At 37.7% G+C, this 24,973-nt stretch overlaps 1 protein-coding gene across 9 annotated transcripts in view; it reads right to left on the reverse strand.

Annotated features, from left to right (window-relative positions):
• Window positions 1-15,801, reverse strand: part of Unc5d (unc-5 netrin receptor D) — a 531,864-nt gene extending 516,063 nt beyond the window's left edge. For all 9 annotated transcript variants that reach the window (XM_047551326.1, XM_047551327.1, XM_047551325.1 and 6 more), the window contains exon 1: window positions 15,418-15,801. In XM_047551326.1, coding sequence (XP_047407282.1) covers window positions 15,418-15,517 — 100 coding nt within the window. In that variant the 5' untranslated portion in view covers window positions 15,518-15,801. The remainder of the gene's footprint in view (window positions 1-15,417) is intronic.
• Window positions 15,802-24,973: the final 9,172 nt, after the last annotated feature.

Below are 24,973 nucleotides of genomic sequence, written 5' to 3' on the forward strand. Positions count from 1 at the left end.
AAAAAAAGGAGATTCACGGACCACAGAGTTGTGTGATCCTGGCATCGCATATAAACTCTATATATTTCAGTAATTATGGACGGACAAAAATAATGAGTTGGATAGTTTCCAAATTGTTGCAGTTTCAATTTAATGTTTTATCAAACATCTACTAAGTAAAATGTACTATGTGCTGTTTGAAGGTATCAAAAATAAACAAAATTCCATAACTGCTTCCAAAAGACTACAATATAATTAGGAGCAAAAGAGAAAGAAGTGAATTTTTTTTGGAGGGGGGTGCTAGGGATGGAACCCAGGGCCTTGAGCTTACAAGGCAAGCACTCTACCGACTGAGCTATTTCCCCAGCCCCGCAAAAATTTTTAATAATAGCAAAAGGAAGATATAGAAGATGTAGTGAGACACAGAAGTACAAAATACATAAAACAAAGGAAATTGTGAGATAATTCAAAGTTCAAGGTAAGAATAACGTCCATGAGTGGAGGGTAACTGAAGGGGGTAGTAGGAAATAAAACCAAAAAGGTTTGCTGAAATTTTAATACCAGACTAAATTCCCATGTATATATGCAACTATCATAAATTACAAAGGTGACATTGCAGATCCCTAGAGAAAGGAGGAGATTCTTCAATAAGTGGTGCTGGGACAACTTCTCCTTCACTCAAAAGAATGAAATTAAATTCCTAATTCAAACTCTACACAGAAAAAAAAAAAATCTATTCCCGATGGATAAAAGGCATTAATATTAAAGATCAAAATATAAGATTTTAGAAAAAAATACAGAACATATTTAATGAAATTTAGGATTTCCTATGCATGACACAAAAAGAACTAAACATAATGATTAATGACACTAATGACATTAAAATTAAAAATTCTAGTCCATGAGAAGACACCATAAATAATTCTACTTCATCAGAAGAGATCTAAAACTAGGAGAAGAAATTCCACATGTAACATACTGAAATACACACATACGCATGATCCCTAACTTATGATGGCTCATTTTATGATTTTTTCCACTTTATACGAGTGTGAAAGCAAGACACATTCTGTAGGAACTCACTTCATTCTGATCTTCTCCTGGACTAGTGAGAGTCCACTGTTCTCTCAGAATGCCCATCAGTCACATGATTAACAAGGGTAAACAGCCAAAGCCCCAAAGGGTCTTGTGCCAAGTGCTGATGCTTAATGTTCAAATACATCGTCAATTTATGATACTTACAACTTTTGATCAGTCTATTAGTGCAACTCCATCATAAGCTCATAGACCATCTATCTATACATACATATACACAAACACACACACATAAAACTCCTATAATTAAATGCAGTCAGAAAAAAATGAGCAAAAGATTTGAATTAGGTATTTTATAGAATGTAAATGACAAGTATATGAAAAGATATTTAACTTCATTAATAATCAAGGAGATGGAAATTAAATGTATACATAGATAAAAATGACTGGCATTATCTGGAATAGCTAACATGTTCACACTCTAGGCCCAAGTAATCTACTCTGAGATATGTGAGAAATGCTTGACAGGGAATGTTAGCAGAAATAATCTGGTAACCTCCTCCCAAGTTTCATGGACAGAAAAATGAGTAAATAAATTATGGTACAGTCACACAAATACTCAACTTCAGAGAACTGAATCAGCAACAGTACATGCAATGACACAGATGAACTATGATATTGTTCTCTATCTTAAAGATCAGTGTCTTCATCTGCACACACTGAGTAAACTATTTTTACTAAGAGTTTGTATTTGGTTTCATAAATAAGGAAACACCAGCAGTCCTAAACAGGGCAAGAACAAAAAAGTTTGCCTTAGGAAGCATCTCCAAGCTTCATTTTCCAAGATGGCAAAGGGGGGGCCATGCTGTCCCAGCCTACCTCTTTCAGTCAACAATAAGTAGTCCCTATGAATCTACCAACATGGGAAGAAGAGGTACACGTCCTATGACGTTTGAACACTAAAACTAGTACGAATGTATTTTTCCACTCATAAACCTGATTGCTTACTATCTATGTCCTGAGCTGTACTGTTTGGATCTTGAATGTCCCCCGAAAGTTCACGTATTAAAGTCTCAGTTCAGAGGCACTATTGGAAGGTTGCAGAACCTTTAAGAGGTAGGTCCTCCAAAGAGGTCATTAAGTCACTGCAGGCATGCCCTTGAAGGAACTGGGAGAACCCAGTCCCTTTCTCTCTTTGCTCACCAGCTTGAGATGAATGGTGCTGCACATGTTCCTGCTACAACTTGCTGCTCACCACAGGACTAAAACAATGGGGCCAACGAGTCATGCACAAAAACCTTCAAAACTTGAGCCAAAGTACACCTGTTACAAGTCAATTATCTCAGGTAATGATTACCCAAGTTTCACTGACAGGTTAAGTAAAAAATTATGGTATAGTCATAATAGTATGATCAAATACTGTACTTCAGGGAAGTGAATCAGCAATAGTACATGGAATGCCACTTATGAAACATAATACTGAAAATACTGAATACTGAAATATAATTTTCATTATTCTAATAAAAATCTGACTAATACATGGGCCTGAGAGTTAGATGAGGGAATTTCCATCTTATGACACTGTGTTCTTGTCCAGAAGAGAAAGCTACAGTAACATCTTCAAACTGATGCTCCTACAAGTTTCCTCCTTTATTATATAATTTCATCCCTTTTATTAATACCACAATGTTTCTAATCTGACAAGAAAAGTTTCATTCAATGCCAACTTTTAATTCTACCTTTTCAACACAGAAAAATAAGGCCTGGGGAGGGGGTGTGAACATGAGAACAAGAGAGGTCACCTGTACACTTTCTCTATGACAGGGACTGTTAAACATGTTCTCTAAATCTTAAAGATCAGTGTCTCCATTTGCACACACTAAATGTCTATATTTACACACATTGTAACAGTGGCTCTCAATCTTGAATCCCCAAACTAAGAGTCTCCTGAGGAACTTAAAAGGTACTTAGAAAGAAATTAATCAAATGATGTCAAGTGTGTGTCTGAGATATCACAGTAAATTCTGCTTTTATATATAACGGTGATGCACCAATTTAAAAAAATAATTCAATTAAGAAAGATGCCTAATTGCTGTGAGATTCAGGTTGTGGTATCAGATGACTGAGAACTTTAGAATTAAATTATTTCTCTTCAGAATTTAAAATAAAAACATGTATTTCTATAAAGGATTATGTCAAACATTCTGTGCTCATCGTGCAAACCAGTATGCCTCAATAAAACTGTTTAAACATGCTTTAAAATACTAAATATCAGTTTTAAGCTTTAAGAAGAAAAGTGACTGCCTGTGCACATCCAAAACACCAGTCTGTGATTTTCTCACCTAACCTGCATGACACTACTATACATGTCTGCTTAGATGTTTGCCTTTTTGAGATTTTAAGAAATGCCTTTGGGTGATAACCAAGGATTTGTTGATTTAAAACCTGACCACCATTTCCAGCAGCAAGATCCTTCACTGATAACTGCTAAAAACAGCCCAACCCTGAATATTTTGACACCTAATCTCCAAGAATCAGAAGTTTTCAACACCTCATGTGTCTAACACCTTGCAGCAAGGTGGCATTGACATGAATAATAATCATGATAGAACTACCAGAGTTTATAAGCTCTACCCCAACTATAGGGATGGCTTTTTGAAAGTTTTTGTGGCCATCAGAAATATAGAATTCACTTTAAAATCCAGACACTTGGTACTGCATGAGAAGGAACCAAAGCTTTAACATAGTGCCTGGTCACTCTCTTTGGTGCAGATTCATGGCTGTTGAGGGTATCGTTAACATGTCAATGTCAACATCAAAAGCCTTCTTCAAAGAAGCACAAGTCAAGTTGCACATTAAAAATCTTCTCCACGTTGTACCCTGTGAGCAACCAACTCCCGTGTCCACATAAGTGACAGTTACCTCAACCACAGGATAGGCTACCATTCTGACTGAAAGTTGTGCTTTCTTACCACAAATGAACACCCAGATTTAGTGAGGGAAAAATTAGAAAGTATAAGTAATTTACATATCCTGATAAGATTTAGTGGCCTGTAGCAAATACCATCATAATATTATTTCCTTTCAGTAAAATGCAAGGTTCACTATTCTAACTCGTAGCACTAACAACACATAGTATTAGGGAAAATGAAGTGAATATATTCCTGTGAATTGTTTTCTTTAAATAATTATATTGAAAAGATATTTATGATCTACTCATAGATTCATACTTAAAATATTTATTGCCAAGAATATAGAAGTAATTACAACAAAAGCTTAAGACTCACTCTAAATTTCACCCAAACACAAAGCAATCTATAATGCAAACCTCTTTTACAATATTAATTAGTTCTGCTACACTGAACTAACTTGAGTCACTCAAATCATGGGCCCGGCACTCAATGATTCAGAACAGAGCCAAAGAAGAAAAAAATATGTCTTATTTCAAAGATATTTTGGAAAAAATATAAACATTTTAAATAAAAGAAAAAACATCCTTTTAACGCAAGGGTACAATGATCAATAGTCTTTAGTCTTCTGGTATCATTCTTCTGAATTCCTTTGTGCTTCTATTGATTATTCTTGTTATTATAAGTCTGAAAAGGAAGAGAGGCAAGGACAACATTGAGAAAATGAAGATCTGGATTCACAGGCAGGTACTAGCAGCAATGACCTCTACGAGCCAGGCAAGCTATTTCTTTTCTCTCCACCTGTTTGCTCATGTTTGGATTTGGGCCTTGTCCTAGAAACTGTAGGGTTCTTTTTGACAATAAAATTGTATGATTTTTGCAAACAGTAAACAAAGGAATACACATAACTCAGTGTCCAAATTAGTGACCATCAATTTGTTAAATAAAAGGCCACTTTAGGGCTCGGGTGTAGTTCAGTGGTAAAGCACTTGCCTAGCATGCACACAGCCCTCAATTCAATCCCCAAAATCACACATACACACACAAAAAAGTCAATTTACTGTTTTATATTTTCCATTAGACAATGCTCTTCCCAAACCTGGAAAAGTGGTATACACCCATAGTTCAAAGACAATTATTAAAAATGAGGACCACCTGTCTCCTTGGTCCTTCCAATCTCTTCTCAAAACTCACTGATTTGGGACAAACCAGAAGGCAGAGTGCTACATCTGTTGAGTTGTGAGTCAAGATATTTATTCGATTTCTTTGAGAAGATCTCAAATATGGAAATTTAACCTAAAATCTCATTTATCTGGTTTCTTCTAAAAAGAAAGTCAACTTAGAGTGATTCCCACACACTCTGGAGGAGCAAAGGGCTCTTTCAAAGGGGAGACTACTTTCTGGGCACTTCCAGTCCCCTGCAGCTGTCTTCTAGTCAGCCCACTTTTGCTATTAGAGTTACACATATAGGTTGAGTACCCTTTATCTGAAACACCTGGGACCAGAAATGCCTTAGATTTCAGAGTTTTGGGGGGCTGAGGAATATTTACAAATACTTGACTGGTTGAACATTCCTAACACAAAAACCCAAAGCTTCAGATCTGGGAACATCTCAGATTTCAGATTAGGGATGTTCAACCTGTGTTCACATTTGCTTACAACCACTGCTTTGAGAGAAATCAAAACGTAAAATCTAATTTCTTTTCATGTTGGCACATTCCTAACATTCTTAAGCCAGTAATTAGCAGCATCATTCATGAAATCCCATTAACTTGTCCTGTATATTCTACTTCCAGAGTATTACCCCTTCATTGAAGGATGTGACACATAATCAATATGCCAAAGAACGCTTCCTGGAATCAAAGGGTAGCATCACAGAAAGTTAGAGCAGAAAGAACTTAAGCTAATCACCTCTCCTCGTTTTATAAAGAAAAAAAGAAAAAAGTGACAGATTGAAGGATGAATAATCTTGACCTTACCAGTCGGCCGCGTTGTATAAATGGGAAGGAAGTTTTGACTTGAGGAGAAAAAGAACAAGAAAGACTAAGGGTTGGGGGTTAGAAGGGAGATACCATGGAGAGAGGAATGGGAGTATAGAATTAAGACACTGACTTTAAACTCAAAATTGTGACTACATGTCAAGCTTAAGTATCATTAGTGCCATTTAAACTAATGGCACAGAACTTTAATGATGTAAGTTTGATATAATGATGATATATGACAGTCTTCTAACACATAATACATACAGATATCCATGCATTACAACACTTATCACCTTGACAATTATTAAAAATTGGCTGTATAACTGCCTTCTCTGCCACAGCATGTAATATGGCAGAGTTGTTTTTTCACATTGATATTTAAGACTGATGTGCATTCCAAGCTCCTCAACTTCTGAAAACATCAGATGGATTGTTTAGCCCCCGGGGGAAAAATATTTAATGACAAAACTTTCTGTCAACATTATTTCTTTAAAAAAAAAAAAAAAAACAAAAAACAAAAACAAAGTACTTACATCCCACCCACTTACCTCACACCGACAAAACCTGCGAACCTCCTGATTGCTTTCTTTTTTTAAGGGAAATTTATCTTTGGAAATGTCCTAATGCATTGCTGACAACCACTGTAATTTCTGGTCCCAAGACTAAGGGAGATACAAGGATTATCTTTTCAGATGAAGGGCGGTTATTTTATGCAGTTCTCTTCAAAAGGCTTATAACACACATGTCTCTGGTAAAGAACTTTATTCTGTGGTATTTTTTCCCTCTTTTAAAAATAAGCTAGATAATTCTTAAAGACATATTGATGAAAATTGTTATTGGAAGTCCAATTGCATTGTGCTAAGCTGATTTCAAACACAAGTTAGAAGTCTTTGATCTCCTTATATGACTGAATACAGAAAAGAAAAAAAAGCACATGAACTCAAAATTAATGATAAAGACAAGCTATTTAGAAAGCTATGCAAATTGAGTTAGTATTATATTTCTAAGAAGTTTGGTGTCTGTAATGACATTTTTTAAAAAACCTTACAAGAATGTACTTGTGGTTTTATTTTAAGGAACAACTTTAATTCTCTTGATTCTGAAGAAAATGTTATTGCCTAGCAAGTTCCTCAGATGATTCTGCATATCACTTATCTTATACTATAGTATACTGTTTTTAATATGTTTAAATTTTTATTTCTTTTCCAATCACTCCTGACATATTTCCCACTGCCCCTATTTTCCCCAGAGAGGGCCATTTCTGTTAGAAACTATGAAAAATGTTAACACCATAAAGACCAATAAGGCAAGACAGGCATTTGAATGAATTTTTACTCATTTGTTTCTTCTCAGGGTTCACATATCCACACCCCTGTCAACTGTAGTATAAGCAGAAGTACTCTGTCACTCAACTTTGAAGTAACCAGTCTATTTGGAAATAAAACAATTACATGATAATGAGACTAAAAAGGCCCAGAAACCACTCGAAGATTTGGCTTCCAGCAGTTTCCAGCAGTTCTCTGACCTGGGTTGAAAAACCTCTAAACCTTAATGTTGTCATCTGTTCGATATCAGGGTGGATGTGAAGATATACAGTGATCAAAACTGTGAAAGTATCTGAAAGACAGGTACCAAAACACAGTTACACTCGAGGAATAAGCGAGTGTTCCACAGTCCAGCAGGGTAATTACAGTTCACCAGAACCTATTACACATTTGATGAAGAGTTAGAAAAAAGGATCTTGAAGTTTCCTCACAAAGAAATGGAGATACAAATGGTAATTACCCTGATTTGATCCGAACATACTATGTATATGTTGAAATAGCACACTGAACCCTATAAACATGAACAATAATTACACAGAATTACAAGTTCCATAAAAATGAATCATTATTCAAAACAGTCATTCATGATAGTGTCACATCTTACACTTAATCATCTTTCTTGGATAATCTAAGAATGTAGGCCTTACAATCTGTTGACAGAATAGGGAAAAAAAAAAAAAAAAACTCTTAAAATTATTTCATTCTTATTCTTGCAGCTAGATTTTCCTGAGGGTTTTATCACAATATTGAGGCTTTAGAAATTTTAGCCTAAATATTATTTATACCTCAACAGAAGTTTAAAGTAACAAATACTGTCTAACACGTGCTACGGGACTATCCCTGCCAGGTAATGGAAAGTAATAGTGAGCAAGTTCAGTCCTGCAGCAAAAGCAGATGGACCCAAACGCAAGCTCCCACAGCATGTTTTGACAACAGCAATCCCACTATTTGGGGAACATCAATAACCCATATGGGCAGGCCTCTGTGTTCTTTTTAAATGTTTTTGTTCTACCTCTCATTTAACCACAGTCACATTCTATAATTACTCTGAATTCCAGATCAATCTTAAGTGCAGCTCCAGTCAAGACAATACAATAAACTGAAGGAGTGCTGAAGAGGGCTGGAAAAGCCTCTTATTTAACAAAAATTCAACTTTGGGCAAACTACTCAAATTCTGGGAAATTCAATTTCCTCTTTATTATAAGAAATTAATGAGATAGACATAAGACCTCAATTATTTCAAAATAAAATTTAAGACTCAGAATGGTGCCCAGTGAAAGTCCATTAGTTTTATAAGCATCTGTATGTCTGAGTAAAAACTGACATATGTGTTTGCCTATTCTCCTACAGTCGATTCTTAAATAGTCACACTAAAACCTACTTCACACTGGATTGCAAGTGAGAAACAATACAGAAAATCAAAAGCTTGAATTACCATCATAGATGGTGTCATCTGGAGCTTGTCAGAAATGCAGACTCTCAGGCCTTTCCTCAGATGTACTAAATCAGAATGTGCATTTTAAAAAGATATACAGTGATTCGAATGCACATTAACACTTGGAAATCATTTGTGAGTTTCAGGCATTATTAAGCCAAGCAAAGAAACTTCTAAAGAAACTTCCAAGAAACTCTAAACAACTACTATAACTTTATCTGAGAGCAAATCTTCTCATCTAATATATAGCAAATTAATTCATTTTGTAGGAAGTTACTAAAATCTATAAATGACATTATACAAAATAGTCATTATACCACTGGCTGACCGAGCCCTTGAAATAGTCAAGATGCCTCCTATACCTGCCTGCCAATTACCTACCTTCTGGAATGTCTGCAATGGACATCATTTTTCTTTTGACTTCCCAGAGTGAGAAATCATAGCACTCAATTGAGGAATCCATGAAGCATCTCTAAAGTCCATCTTTAATCATATGCCATGATATTATCCCACCTAATTACTCCTATCCACAGAATTCAGGGATAAAGGCTCTTTTGTACTTTGTGAACCAGAAACTTGGGGACAGAAAGTCAGTATGGTTGGCCCTCCATATCCATGGGATCCACATCAACAGATTCAACTGACTGCGGACTGAAAATATTAGGGAAAAAATAGATGTGTACTAAATATATCCAAACCTTTATCATTATTCTATAAACACAGTAAATCAACCATTTTCATAGCATTTATACAGTATAAAGTATTATAAGCCTTCTAGAAATAAAGTGTATGTGAGGATGTAAATTACATGCAAATACTACACTATTTTATATGAGGCACTCGAGCATCCTCAGGATTCAGATACTGAGGGACAGCTGGGTTTGCACTAAATAAAGCTACCATTGGCTTCAGTTGAGAGACAGCTTTGGCTTTTCAGTGTCCTTAATTATGAAACTTTCAGAAGGAGCCAGTCATATAAGAACATAGGCCTCATTCTATCCTCACCCTGTTGGAAACTATATTACAAAATATTTCATGTCTTGTAGTGGCTTGATATAATCTGAGAAATTCCTAATCCAAGAATACTACACATCCCAACATTTTGAAACTTTATGAGAACCAATAGGATACCACAAGGCCATACCTGACTTCCTGTCACAGGTCTCAGTCAAAACTCAGGTGCACTAAAAACACCATATGAAACTACCTTCAGTCTATGTGTATGAGCTGTATATGAAACTTAAGTGAATTTCCTGTTTAGACTTGGGTCCCATCTCAAGATAACTCATTTATGTATTTCTAAACATTTTTAAATCTGAAAAAATCCAAAATCAAAACACTTCCAGTTCCAAGTACTTTGAAACTTTTACTCATTATTTTGATGTGAGACCCATAAATATAACCCAAATATTTCTGCCAGTGAATTCCAGTTCAGTGAGGTGGGAGCAAGGCAGCAAGAGTGGTAAGTTAAGCAAAAAAATACTTAGTACACACTATACTGCAAACATACTCACTACTTCCAAAGGCTCAACAGAGTTAGTGGATTTTGGATAATGTCGTCCAAACTGAATGCATTAACATCCGCCTAATTCTGAAAATTATCTACGCACCACATGTGTATGTACACAATAAGGCCATACGACGCAATGTGGCACAAACAATTAAAAGTTCTTTTCAAAGTGGAAATGCAAAATAGAACGAATATCTATTTTCTATAAATGAATCTAGCCATCTGCCTTGCAAAAGCAGCAGCAGGAGGACCCAAAACAGCAGAAACAGCAGCCTCTGGTGTTAACAATCTATTCTCAAATCTCATGCTCCACATTTCCCTGGCAAACAAGGCTAAAAATACAAGACATGCAACAAATAGTCTCTTGGGATCTGCCATTCCATGGATGGAGTATTCAGAGTAATATTTTCTGTTGAAATTCAAAACCGAAAAAAAAAGCAAGCTATCATATTAGAAACTGGCATTCAGCATTTTAAGTGTGAATCCAATCCCAAAGTGTACTAAACTGAATGGTGAGAGGGTGGTTGTTTTCATACAACACAAACCTCTTAGATTTATCTGAATATATTTACAGATGTATTTAAGCTACTCTAAATTCCTTTACAATTCTTGATAGTTATAAAGATACCATTTTAGTACTTTTGTCACCAAAATACAAAGGTCCGCTTATTTTCAACAGTCTAGAAAACCATCTTTTGTTGTGGACTCTGGAATCAGACTGATTAGGTTCAAGCCCAGACTCTACCATTTGCTGATTCCGTGGCCTTGGGCAAGTATTTAACCCCTCTTTGCCCCTCATTTCCTATCTTAAAAATGAAGAAAATAGTACTACCTCATTTTAAGGGTTAAATGAGTTGATATGTAAAGAGCATTTAAAACAATGAATGGTGATAACTAAATACAACATTATTATTTCATATTCAAATAAATGTGCAAAATGCCTGCTTTTAAGGAAGAGATATAAAATAGAGTAGTAATGGACTGGAGTTTTGGCTTATTGGTAGAGCACTTGCCTAGCATGTGTGAGGCACTGGATTCAATTCTCAGCACCACATAAATATAAATAAAGTAATGGCATTGTGTTCGTCTACGACTAAAAAAAAAAAAAATTGGAGTAACAATATGATAATAGTTCTATCAGGTCAACGATGGCCATTTAGAAAATGAAGGAGTGAGCAAGTGTCGTTAAATAGATCCTGTGACTTAGAATGACATAGGAAAAGTTTCTATTGGTTACCTTGTTGGGTGTTAATTCATAAAAGAATCAGAAAAAGGATAAGATAATGATATTGCTGATCAAGTGGCACTATATGGAGTAAGGAACAATCAGGATTAATGGCAAAGGAGTAATCAAGAGGGAGGGTACACCTGGGTACTCAGTAAACGTGCGTCTATCCAGTAAGAGGACACCCCGATCGACCACCACTTCCTTAACGGGTGCTATCGACCAATTCTCTGAGTATCTGACTTTAGATTTGATTTTAATACATGTTGCCTGGATCTCTACCTTAAATATTAAAAGATTTTTAAAAAGCACAAAGGGAGAGTATCAAGTAGTCACTATTTTCTAAGAATCTAATCCCTTCAAAAACCTCTTAAAATTGGCAGTGTCTTCTACTACATTTGGTGAAAGAAATTAAAACACAAGTTTACTAATCATTGAGGCAATAAACAGAAAACTGCTTATTCCTTATGAAGGCAGTCTAGTCTAGAGCTTCTTGAGAGACCGAGAGTCCTGAGAGGACAGGGTGGACTTGTGGGGTTCCCTAGGCTGCCTAATAATCCTTGATGGTATTACTTGAAGAACCACAGATGGGCCTAAGGGTAGGAAGTTTGAAAAGGGTGATGAGGACTGTCATTACAGTGCCTCATCAAAAGGGTTTATCTCCTCTTAAAAACTGAAAGGCTCAAGACATCTCCTGAGCAGAACACTTCAAGGGGCAGGCAAAAAAAGTGCGACGGGGCCTCTCAAGCTCATGGAATAATTAAAAAATTAGAGAAAGAAAAGCCCAGTAGGAAACTGAACCCAAAAGGCTCTTTTCTCATAGTGTTATGAAGGAATACATTGTTGAGGAAAAGGAATAGAAAAGGGAGAAAACTGTCCCCTATTAACATTCATTAAGTAGAAAATGGCAGTAGTTTTAAAATTGTAGCGAGGAAAGTGGATTTAAGTATGTACAAGTCATATGACTCTATTATGCCTATGAAATAAGTATGTACTTCCTTTGCCACTAATGCATTACTCTAGCAATCACAAGGAAGATTTCATTGTTCAAAATTTTTTTTAAAGCTAGGAATCATGTCAACGCCCAGTCTGCCTAGGATATCTTCCTCCCTGCCTTTAATGACTAAGATCTTTATGTACAGTATCTAATGCAGGAATCACAACCAGATCAACAGCAGTGATGCTTTTTTATTCCTCCAAGAATAAAAACAAATCGGTATGACAACATGATAGATTCAATTAGCACTTGGCAGGTCACGAATAACTTTTAAACAACCTTTTAAGTTAAAAAGTGTTAAAACATAACAGTAATCATGGCACCAAAGTGCTTTCCTTACAACATGCCAACAGGCAGAAAAACCTCTCAAGAGGCAAGTACTGCTCGATAAGGTGAAAAACAAAGTATTACTCTTTGGATCACTACTTTCTACACTCAGTCCCTTGTCCCATGTATCTTCCTCTTTGAGTATATTCAAAGCAAATTATGTGAAATCTCCCACTGGTTTTCAGGTTTTTAACTGTAAATATGGAGGAAAAAAATTTTTTTAAATGTAAGCTGGTACAATCATCTTGGAAACATAAATATTGTAAAGAAAATGCTACTGAATTGTTAAATTTCCTCATGCCATCAAAGCAAAATGTCAAATTTTGTATATTCTGTTGGTTTGCAGATGTTAGTGTATCCTGGATCAAATCACTAAGAAAAGTCTTTGAGGGATTAGGGGTATAGCTCAGTGGTAGAGTGCTTGCCGAGTATTGCAAGGTCCTGGGTTGGATCCCCCCAGCACCCAGAAGAGGAAAAAAAAAAAAAGTTCTAGAAAACAAAAACTATTTACTTGGATAAATAAAAATTATCACCAAGGGCCAACCCTACACAAAATGGTGAGACTGCTAAGCAAGGATTCCTCACTATTGCACCATATCTTGGTTTTAATGAATCACATCTTCCTGGGATGGGAGAACTTCAGTAACACTGAAACACATCCTTTGTTGTGAAAACTTCAATTGCATCCACCTGTCCAAAGCCAGGTGCATGTGGTTTCACAGGTTTCACAGCTTGCTTAATGTTCATTTCTTGAAGAATCTGACAGCTGCTAAAGGTAATGGGCTTCCATGCCCCAGAAAGTAAAATATGACAAGGGAAATATTAGTCAGATTTACTGCTCTACTCCATGTGTCTTGAACATTACTATGATCTGTGCAAGACATTTGTTGTAAATAAGCCTGCAGAGTGTACAGTATGTTTTCCAGGAGACCTTTAAAGAACAGCTTGCAGACAAGAGGTGCTAGCCTTAGTTTCACAGCCAGCAAAACTCCATCCAAGAGGCTTTTGGCATGTCCCCACCTCTTGTTTGGAGCTGGGTATAAGAAAAGTCCACCAAGCAAATTCTAAGGGTCAATACCAGGAGTCAGTCATGGCTAGATGGAAACTGGGACATTCAGCTCAACATTTAGGAGAAAAAATGAAAGGCTTACTTTCCCCCATAACAGTGTATTAAAGACAATTCTGAGCTGACTTTGCAAGAAACATCCTCCCATTCTCCATAGTAAATTAAATGACTGAAGCTTGTGCTTCTTCCAGCAAGAGAAAGAAATATGCCTCACCATATAACCCAGCGTGTGCAATCAGTGAAGCTCATTTTTAAACCTTTCCTGCTTTTTAAAAAGCCTACTCCACTAAAACAACAACAGCAACAACTTTTTAGGAAATGAAATGCAAATACACACAGAACAGATCATAAAATGGAAAACCTCTATCCACTTTTTTAAAAATTCTTCTTTCCAGGCAGTACGGCTGCTTTTAACACACCGTTAGCTTTCATAAAAACGAGATGATCCTGGTTCTTTTGTGATCGTCCTCACCCCTTCCCGCGGCCTCCTGGCTATTAATATACGTTCAGGAGACAGCAGAGCAGAAGGTGAGGCGGTTAGCTCAGTTCAACCTCTTGCCAGACAAGCGTTAAGTAAATCATTTAATGCGGTTAAACATTCTAAACCTACTGGACAGCACGCAGGGAAGGAGAAAGGTAAAGAAGGGTAGAAAAGAGTCGCTTCCGGATTATTTCAAAGGTAAAAGTCAAGGTACTGAGGCTATGTATGAAGCGGCCCATGATAATCTTCAAAACAGTTCCGTAGGATTTATCTTTATAATGATTCTTGCTGTCCTCGCTCAAGGTGGAACTAAAACCAGTTGCAAAATTACACTCTGCCTAAGTGCAGAGGATCCAGGGAAAACGGGGTCTACGCTTCTAAGTCGTGAAAAAAAAAAAAAAAAAAAAAAAAAAAGCTGAGGTTTCCGCGTTGCTCCGTGGGGCCCGCGCTTCCTAGCTGGAGTAAGCACGGGTTAGGGAAAGGAGGCACAGGGTGAGCAGCTTCTGGCCAACTGCTTATCCCGGCTTGGTACTGCAGGCACAGTTAAACCCGGAGGGTGCACACTACTGTCCCCCAGCTCCTGCACACAAGCGGCCTCCGTGAAGGAAAGCCCTGAGCTGGCTAAGATCCAGGGTTTAGGGGAACCCGAGGGGTACCAAGCTTGGCGCAGAACAAGGTGACTACTGCTTGCATGTTGTTCTCGTAAGGGAAAAGGCGTCGTCACTGTCGGAGCCCACCCACCCGGCTCCTTTCCCTAGGAACTCTCGGACATCACTGCGGGCGCCCACTCATGAACGATCTCGCCCAGGAAGGAAGCAGAGAGGACCAAGGAGAGAGAGAATGGAGTGAAGACAGGGATATTCCAGTCTGCAGCAATTGGGGAGGGTTTGGAAAATTGAGCAGGCTATGAGTAAAGGGTAGGGGCTCGGGTCAGGGCAACCTGTAGGATTGCGGCAGATAGCAAACTTGGGTTGGAAAGCGGTGGTCCCTTTGGAAATTCTACCCCCGGCTCCCACCCAGTCAGGCTATGCGCGCGGAGAGGTGCAAGGCGCAACTTGGGAAGCCAACGCCATAGGTGCGGGTCCCGCTCGGTCTTCTGACCTCCTTCCCTCCCTGCCCTAGCCACCCGCCCTGCCTAGCGCTTACCTCGGGCAGCCGCAGCCACTACTGCCCAGAAGCAGAGCCCCAGCCAAGAGAGCCACCGACGCGCCCCTCCACCGCCGCCTGCGGCCGACGCTCTCCCCATGTTCCTCGCCCCGCTGGGGGTACAGCTCCTCTTCCACGCCCCTGGAGTCCGGGAAAGGCACTACGATGCAGGGGCCGGAATGAGTGGGTCCCGGGGGTCTTTGGCGAGTGACTCTGCTCCAGTGCCGCTCCCTACGACAGCGGGGCAGCGCGCTCGCAGCCGCCGCTGAATGGTCATTCAGAGGAAACGCGCATCCCCATAGCCTCCCACCGCGAGGCGACCGCCGCCGCCGCTGCTGCTACCAGAGTCGCCCGCTGTAAGAGCCGCGCGGCTAGAAGCTCGGCTACCCGGCTCCGGACTCCGGAGCAGAGCCGCGAGTCCGCATCGCTAATGAGACCCCCGCGGCCGCCCCTTCTCCTCCCCTCAGAGCCGCAGCCAATGACCGGGCCGGGGCGGGGCTGCAGGCGGGGCGGCGGGGGCCACAAGGGGCGGGAGCGGTAAGGCGCAGGTGAGCGGGTGGCGGCTTCACGTGCTGGGAGGTTCCTCCATGCTTGGCAAATAGCTCAGGCTTCAGGAGAAAGGAAGCCCGCCTGGCGCCTGGCCGCGGAGAGAAGAGTACACGCCTCAGGATGTTGTGCAAAGCATCCTGGCCTGTTGGAGTCCAACACCACGCAGAAAGATGTGGCGTCTTGATTCCAAACTCCATGCTTCCATGAAACCTCCGTTTCGTTCATCAACTTTGAGTTCTTTCAAAGTCCTGCCTCTCCTCCTTCCATTGTTTAACATTAGATGAGACATGGCTCCTGAAAAAAAAAAAAAAAAAAACCAAAAGACTTTAAATAGGTGCCATTATTGCAACTCCTATTTATTTGCCTACAAGGAGGAGGGATTGCAACCATGAGTGCATTTAAGGGGTATGTGATTAATTTTTCTTTGTTTTTTTCTTAGTTTTTCTGTTGTCTCAATCACTTCTGATTTCCCAAACATCTCAGAACCTCCCTCATCCACTATGACTCCTATTTCTATTTATTTTAATCTAGGTTCTGGGAATTGTCCTTCTGGTAAAGTATCAGGGAAAGGAGAAATGCACTGAACCTTTACAGAAGGGAAGACTTTTTAAAGTATGGCTTGTTTTTAATAGATTGTCAGATCTTTAACAGCTTTTTAAAGTGCAACAGGGTTGTGTCTTCCCTCTGCAAAAAGCCACTCAGTTTCAGAGCAAAGAAAACCCCCCAAGGAGTTGGTTTCAATTCCAATGCTCCATGGACAGACCACTGAATTATACTCACAGGATGTGGCCCTCAAAACTGCACCAGAACTCACCTGATCAGAACAGGTGCCCCTAAAGGCAACTTTTCCAAACGTTCTTCACTATCCATGCTCAATATTCATACAAGTACTGTTTAAACATTGACCTCTGGTCAAAGTGCTACCTGCTCCCAAACACTTTTCTTTGGAGAATAAACATTTAAGGCAAGGTAATTGTTCTTGATGAGGTAAATGCACAACTCTCTTTCTTCTGAAGAAAAAGAGGATGATAGACAGAAAGATTGATTATCTGATAAGCACATATGCCATCAGTCTCCTGAGTGCCACCAGGCATGTGAATGTCTCTGGAAAGATTCTATTGTTTCCTCCAGTTTTCTTGCAGCTCAATAAAAGGTTTGGGACCTGGTCAAGAAAACCAAGCTCTGGGGAATGGACGCTTCAAAGCAAAGACTGATGTGGGGCTGGTGAGGGACTTGCCTGAAAATCTCTTTAGAATCTTTGTAAATGAGGGTTTTGTCCTTTTCTTCTGAGAAGGTGAATTGAGAATTAATCTACCAAATATGCTTTACCTGTCTTCTGGAAAACAGTCATTCATCGCCCGACTTTCCTTATTCTTCAAGACTATGTGGCAGTTCTGTTACAAATGAGGATAAAAAAGAAAAAGGAAAGGAAAGGAAAGGAAGGAAGGAAGGAAGGAAGGAAGGAAAGAAGGAAGGAAGCAGAAAATGTCACTATGTTTTTAAGATAATATTTAAGTCTCACTACTGTCCCCTCGGGGGCAAAAGCAAAATCAGTTTTATTTTGAAAAGGAAATGAAGAAATAGATGAGCTAATTTTAGGCTAATAATTCAAGTAAAATTGCTATAACAAATGAGAGGAAATGAAGAAAACTGTTAACCTTTGAGTGAATCCTATACTCAAGAATTAGGTCTTTAATACATATTTTTGAAAAGAAGAATCAAACCCCGTAAGATAATTTCTAGCATTCCTTTTGGCAGGTGAGGAAAATAGATTGAGTTTAGAAGTAAACTGTCCAAGGTCACATAAGTAAGTGCCTGAACATCCAGAAAGAAAGCTCAATTTGTATAATTCTAAGGCGGTGATGAAGGCTTCTCCAGAGATAGACTTTCCACTTCATCCTCCACTGAATTATTTAGTTATTTGGTTGAGAGAAGTTATAAAACACCCACATATTATGTTCTACATATTAATATGCACCACGTTAATCTAATTTTGGCTATTTTAAAACATGTCTGAATTGTAATCTATTCACATTGGAGAAATATCTATATCTGTTTTGAGAAATGGAATATTTGCTACTTAGGATTATTATCTCTAGCCAAGGAAAAGCAGCATGAAATAGAAGAACTGGTGTGAGAATCATGAAACAAGGAGGCTATATGCAGACACTGCCAGGGATGGGCCCTATGAACTTGGGCAAGTCACTATTTCCTGTTTCCTCATCTGAGAACTATGGGCATCTGACTAGATGACTTCAAGATTAATCCCATTTTCAAAAAATTACATCATTTTAAATCTAGCATGTTATGACTGAGTGCTAAAATTAATCAACTAAACTGGAAATTAAGCCAACTCTTCTAGAATTAGAACAATTACATAGCAAACATATTGTGTTCTAAAGAGATTATTTTGGATTAGAGTCAAGCTACAAGTATTAACTATAACCATGTGTCTTGGTATGATCAGGTTGCTATAACAAGATACCATATACTGGGTCATTTACAAACAACAAAAATTTATTTCTCATAGTCCTGGAGGCTAGAAAGTCCAAGACCAAGGTGCCAATCAATTCAGTGTCTGCTGAACATTTAGACCACAGAACCAAGTAATATTCAGTGAATAGTCTTAGTAAAGTAGTTTTTTTTTCCCCACTCTCAGTTTTTTATTCTTTGAATTGACTTTGCCAATTTTCTAGTATTTTATCCATAAAGGAAAGAGGAAGAAGTTTTCTACTTCCATTGTCTTTTAATCATCTCTAGCCAACCCATCTCAAAAAGTAGGAAATGTTTGAGTTTAGTAAAACTTGGAGGGAGGGTTGCATATCTCTGGAGACATGACCTTCTAAAAATAAGTATTTATTAAAAGGTGGTTCCTTAGGAAATGTTCTCTGTTTGTCCTCAAAAAAAAATTATTTAACCAACCAACTTGGAGTAAGTAGTGAAACCTTAGGAAAAGTCAAAGAAGGTAGAAATATTCCACATAAGTAAGTAGGAGAACTTGTTTTAGTAGCTGAGGAAGGAAGCTGGGAGCCTTGGAGTGAGTTCATGGAAAGTAAGGACTACTAAGGTGTGACTTTCCTCCTTGGAGTTCCAAATCATCATTAAGATTACAGAGTTAAATGAATTATTTGTGGAAAATGGTGAAGGGATTGTATTTTTAAATCTAGATTACTGGAAACTAAACGGATACTGAGAAAAGGGATCTTAGACATGGAAACCAGAAAGCATGGAGAAATCTTTCGACTGTTCTAAACCATAGACTAGATTTTTTAGGAGCAGTTAGTGCCTCATTTAAAACATGAACCTAAACAAGATGTCAGTAGTCAGTGCAATCAAGGCCTTGAGAACAGACTGTGGCTAAGGTGGAAATGCAGAACACATGGGCACAGGGACAGTAAGGGAAGAAGAGCTGAAAAGAACTTCAGAATACATTCCTGCATCATTATTTACCTAACCTTCCAGACTGAATGGATGATTTTAGTTACAACTGCTGTGCTAATGAGGTTTTCTTTTGTTGTTGTTGTTGTTTGTGTCTTATTTTTTGGTATTGGGGATTGAACCCAGGGGCACCTAACAACTGAGCCACATCCCAGCCGTTTTTTTATATTTTATCTAGAGATGGGGTCTTGATGAGTTGCTTAGGGCCTTGATACATTGCTGAGGTTGGCTTTGAACTTACTATCCTCCTGCCTTAGCCTCCTGAACTATTGGGATTACAGGTGTGCACCACCATGCCCAGTTATGATAATGTTTTTATCTTAAGGTTTTTAGAGGATGATTTTAAAGTTACACATGATTCTTCTCCTGGGCATGGGACACAGAGAGGCGATCTTACCACATCCGGGATGCTAGCATTGTAGCCTTCCTCTTTGAACCTATTTCTGACATCCCAACTTACCATCTATTTGTGGCTCTGCAACTGCTGGATGTTTCTGATAAAAGCCACTGTCTCTATTAATCATACAATTATGATAATAAATAGAGGAAGACCAAAAATCTACTGGATGTAAGGGTAACAACTGGCAGCTTCAATTGGTGAACTTGGCAGTACAATTAAATGAGATATTTTACAAATGATATTTCCACTGGGAAAACTCTATGCCAGTTGTTTTCCCAGGATAGTCCTGTTCCATCAGAGCGGCACATTTCAGGAATGCATGCAACTTACAGTGAGCATACTGAATTTTATTCTCCACTGTGTGCTCACAGCCCAGCTCATGATTCATGAACCTGCTGGAAGCAGAGGGGCGGGAGGAAGGGATGTTAAGAGCTAGGGAGCTGTGAGCTGTTCACATGTGATGTTCTATCTATGTACAATAATCCAGGTTAACAACCTTCCCTGTTAAAGGCAATATGGGATCGTTTGTTAAGTAAACTCTCTCTCGCACACACAAAATTAGGGAAGTCTATTTCAGATATTGGGCTACGAAGCAGCAATAAAGTGCAAAAATCCAATACATTTGTTTAAAAAGGGCAGTAGGGCACCAAGATAAGACTCTAACTAAACAGCTTTTTCCTGACACCGCAAGTGTGCCTTCCCCCTTTTGTACCTTGGGGATTCTTCCTGAAATCAGGCATCTTGCAGTTTCAGTTTCAGCTGCTGACACAGACGAATGAAAGAACTTAAAAATAATAACAAGAAACACAATCTTTGGCAGTAAAATTAATGTGTTATTGCTTAGAATATAATAAACTGTGATGGAAAAAGGTGATATGTGTTAACTAATAAACAATGTAGCCTTTGATGACAGCATAACATGCAAATCCTGAGTTACATGACCTCAGCATTTAGCATCAGAAATATGACAATGTATACATCCCAGCCCTTGGTAGTCTTTGCCATAGCTCAGGAACAGCCTGACATCTTTCCATATAGAGAGAAAATGCTGTGATTCTTACTCTCGAAAAGAAGCTAACCAACCATTTTGGTGTGTGTGTGTGTGTGTGTGTGTGTGTGTATGTTGCATTTCTGCTCCCTAGTTTTGTCTCTATCTCCTCCTTTCACATCCCACCTTGGAATATCATCATTCATTCTTCCTTTTATTTGTCCCTTGATCTATTCCATTAAGCACTGTGCCTACTGGTAGAGAAAGGACAGGTAGAGACTTTCAGTAATAATTAAAAGAGAATCTGAAGAGTTAAACATCATATGCTGCCATGTAAACTCCATTAGACCACACAGGTGATCTCACAGCACCCTGCAAACAGAGGAAGGTAGAAGTTCTGAGTAGGGAACTGACCTGCAGGTTCTGGTCAGAAATAGAATCAAGATTCAAAAGTGTGACAAAGTGTGACCAACAGAAGAAATTCATATTCCAGTGTTCCCATTCTCATTAATATTATGAGATCCAGGGATGTTCAATTTCTCTGAAACCGACAAACCAATTCAGAGCAAAATTTTGGGAAAAAAAGTAGAGTTAAATGCAGATGTAAATATGCAAAATTGCAATATGTGAACATGAGTAGGACCAATCACTATATTTTTCTACAAAAGCTACCCATCTTACTCCAGACCAACCACTGAAGAACAAATGGGTACAGTCAGAGAATATCTGATCGTTGAAGACTAGAACAAGGAATATATTGCTTGTTTGGAATACCTGATAAAAAACAAAGTAGGATTCTGGAACAAGATCCAACAAATAGAATAGTAGCTTTTAGGAAATAGACTATATAATCATAAGCATATATCTAACATGCCATTTGTAAAGGTAACATCCAGAAATCACTAAAGAAAAGAGTGCACAAAAGGTAAATCAAAAGCAAACAATGCAAGTTGACTTTCCATTTATGCTTTGTTTCCTTCTTTTTCCCTTTTTCTTCCCATTTACCTTGCTTTTGAAATAAGATAGTATAAATAATCCCTGTGACTAAGAGAAGGGCAACGTATTTAGTAGAGCTTGTAAAGCCGGACTTAAGTGACTGTTATACCCACTCCAGTTGAAGATGTGAAATAGAAGATGGTAGTTTGACAAACAGAATGTTTTCCAAATAGCAAATAAAACTTGACTTTCTTGGCCTAAATCCTATAATTGCGTCCTTTCTCCATCTTTGTAGCAAAAAAAAAAAAAAAAAAAATAGAATTTATAATTCGTTATGTTTTAAGGTTCACACAGTAGATTTAAAAGCATTCATTAGTAAATAGCTTTCATGCACTTTGAAAGAGAAAAGAGCTGCTTTACAGGCTAAGTAGTGTTTAACTGAAAATAAAATTTAAGTGAGTGTCATTTGCAAATTAATTCAACCACATATTCTACTCACCTTGTCAGGGAGAACTTCATCCCGTTTCAAGTACTAGCTTTCCTAGAGAAAGACAATATAGTTCTAGAGTAGAAGGTGAGAATCACTAAAAGACAATGATCATTATTAGTGTTTTGGTTAGAAGCTAAGCCAAACAAAAAATGATGGTAGAACTCCTTTGATTCTCCTGCACTTAGACTACTAACAGTATATTTCTCTGCTAAGAAGAGAAAGTGAAGTATTTACACAAACATATACTTACAAACTCTCTGGTTAGTTAGGCAATTTCATATATATACATACGAACACACACACACATATATTCCTACATACGTACACACACACATATACATACATATGATCACATATGTGTGCAACCATAGAATTGAGATATCTGAGACATTTAAAGGTATTCTTTAAAACTCTGGGGATAAGGAGATGACTTCTGACCAAAGTGATGCAGTAATTTTACACTTTAATTTTTCTGCTCTGGCATATAGGAGTGATAGGAACGTATGAAAAGGAAAAATGAACACATAGTCTGTCTCAAAACCAAGAACATATCTCCGTGCTGGGGCTATAACTCAGTGGTAGAGTGCTGGCCTACCATGTGTGAGGCACTGGGTTCAATCCTCAGCACCATATAAAAATAAATGAATAAAATAAAGGCATTGTGTCCATCTACAACTAAAAAAAGTGTTTAAAAAAAAAGAACATATCTCCACGTATCATCAACAGAACAGAACTGTTAAATAGTGAGCAGGGCTAAAACCATAGTTGTTCTGGATTCTAGCTTTTGAAGCAGTCAGTGGTTTATGAGAAACTGAATAATACAATACAACAGGGAATAAATGGCTGCATGCCAGATGGAAGGCAAGAGCCAGTTGCACAACTCTGAGCAGAGACTGAGATGGAATTATCTAACTCAAGAGCAGAACCTGAAAGAATTCAGCCAATCTATCACTGCTATTTAAGGAAGCAGGAATTAGAAAGATACAGCTGCCATACTGGGAACTGAAACTAATCATACACCTGCTCAAGGGATGAATATGATTTCTTACAGTAATAGCACAATTCAGAAGTCCTATGTGATCTTTACAAGACCTAGTGCTGGACTTGGGGCCTTGGGTTTAGATTGAGGCAGCCTCAAATCTGCAATTCAGAGAATGTTAATCGCATAAGGAGAGATGATGGTGGGGGAAGGGGAGCAGACAAATAATCCTCTACCTCAAAATAACCACATTAGTCAATATTCTAAAACACTTTAGTATTGTATAAAGCTTAAAAATACAGAAAAATACAATCACCATTTGTCAATTGACACTTCACAAAAAAAGAATATAGATCTTAAAATACATTTATTTTGAATGCTCTAGGTATAAATAGAAGAGCTACATTTCTTATGTAAAGAGTAAGTAAAAATTGACGCCAGGCAGATTGAAATGAGACAAATATTGGGAATAAGAAAAAAAGTAGAAATCTTGAGGGAGGACAATGTGGTCATTGAAAAATGAGTTTCTAGCCTTAAGAGAGTCAGGCAGGGTGACACATGACTGTAATCCCAGCAATTCAGGAGGCTGAGACAGAACGGTTGCAAATTTAGACCCAGCCTCAGCAACTTAACTAGGCCCTAAGCAACTTAGTGAGACTTTGTCTCAAAATAAAAAATAAAAAGGGCTGGGGATGTTACTCAGTGGTTAAGCACCCCAGTATGAATCAATCAATCAATGACACTGATTAAGAGATCAGAATATAAGAAAAAGTACAATTCTAATTTCAATCATTTGAGAAAATCAAGAGAGTTTTAGAATAGATTAAGACAGTTTGATAAATATCCAGTAAGATGGTAAGCATAATAAAGGGGATGATGGAGGAATAAGTTTTCAAGGAAAGATAAAAATTTTTCAGTATTAAAGATAGTAAATATACAGTTGAAATAAATTCAAATTACTGATTATAATACATAACAATAAATCCACATATTGACACATCAGTGTGATATGACAATATCGGGGATTAATAATTTTCAGCTGTTTTTGAAAATGCAAGTTACCTAGGAATAACAAATGATAACAGATTTGACATTGTCATGATGGATCATTAAAGATCATGGACTGATATATCACCAAAATATTCATATGAAACAACTCTTAATATAAAATTTAGTCAACCAAATCTTTGGTAGGAATATTTAGAAGGATGTTTTATACATGAAAGATTAGAATGCTTTATCAAGCACAGATAAATATGTTCTTAATAAGATTAATATTTTTAATTACATGAAAATTTGAAAAATTTCAGGAGTGAACTAGAACACCAAAAATAATCTTAAATTTATATTCTGTATCTAAATAATGTGATAGTAGAGAATAGGAACTTACTGAATAGTTATAATAATAGATGAAGAAATGACTGGTGACATGAATGACAGAAGAAATATCCAGAACTAAACCTCAAGAAACAAACAAATAAAAAGAAATAGATAGAAGAGTACAAAAGAAATATGTTTAAAGGTTTAAATTTGTAATTTCAATATCAGGAAAAAAAGAGATTAATTGCAAGTGCAATATTTGAAAACACAATACCTGAAAATTTTATAAAATCAATGAAACTCATTACAACAAATATTCCAAACCTGCTATAAATAAATATGAAACAGAATAGAAAAGGAACCCATCAAATAATATCAAGTAAAGCTATTGAGTAAAAAAGAACAGAAAAAAAAATTAAAGAAAGTAGTAAAAACAAAGGAATGGCAGACTGATAT

This window comes from Sciurus carolinensis, chromosome 4 (genome assembly GCF_902686445.1).
Source record: "Sciurus carolinensis chromosome 4, mSciCar1.2, whole genome shotgun sequence".
Classification (NCBI taxonomy): Eukaryota; Metazoa; Chordata; class Mammalia; order Rodentia; family Sciuridae; genus Sciurus; species Sciurus carolinensis.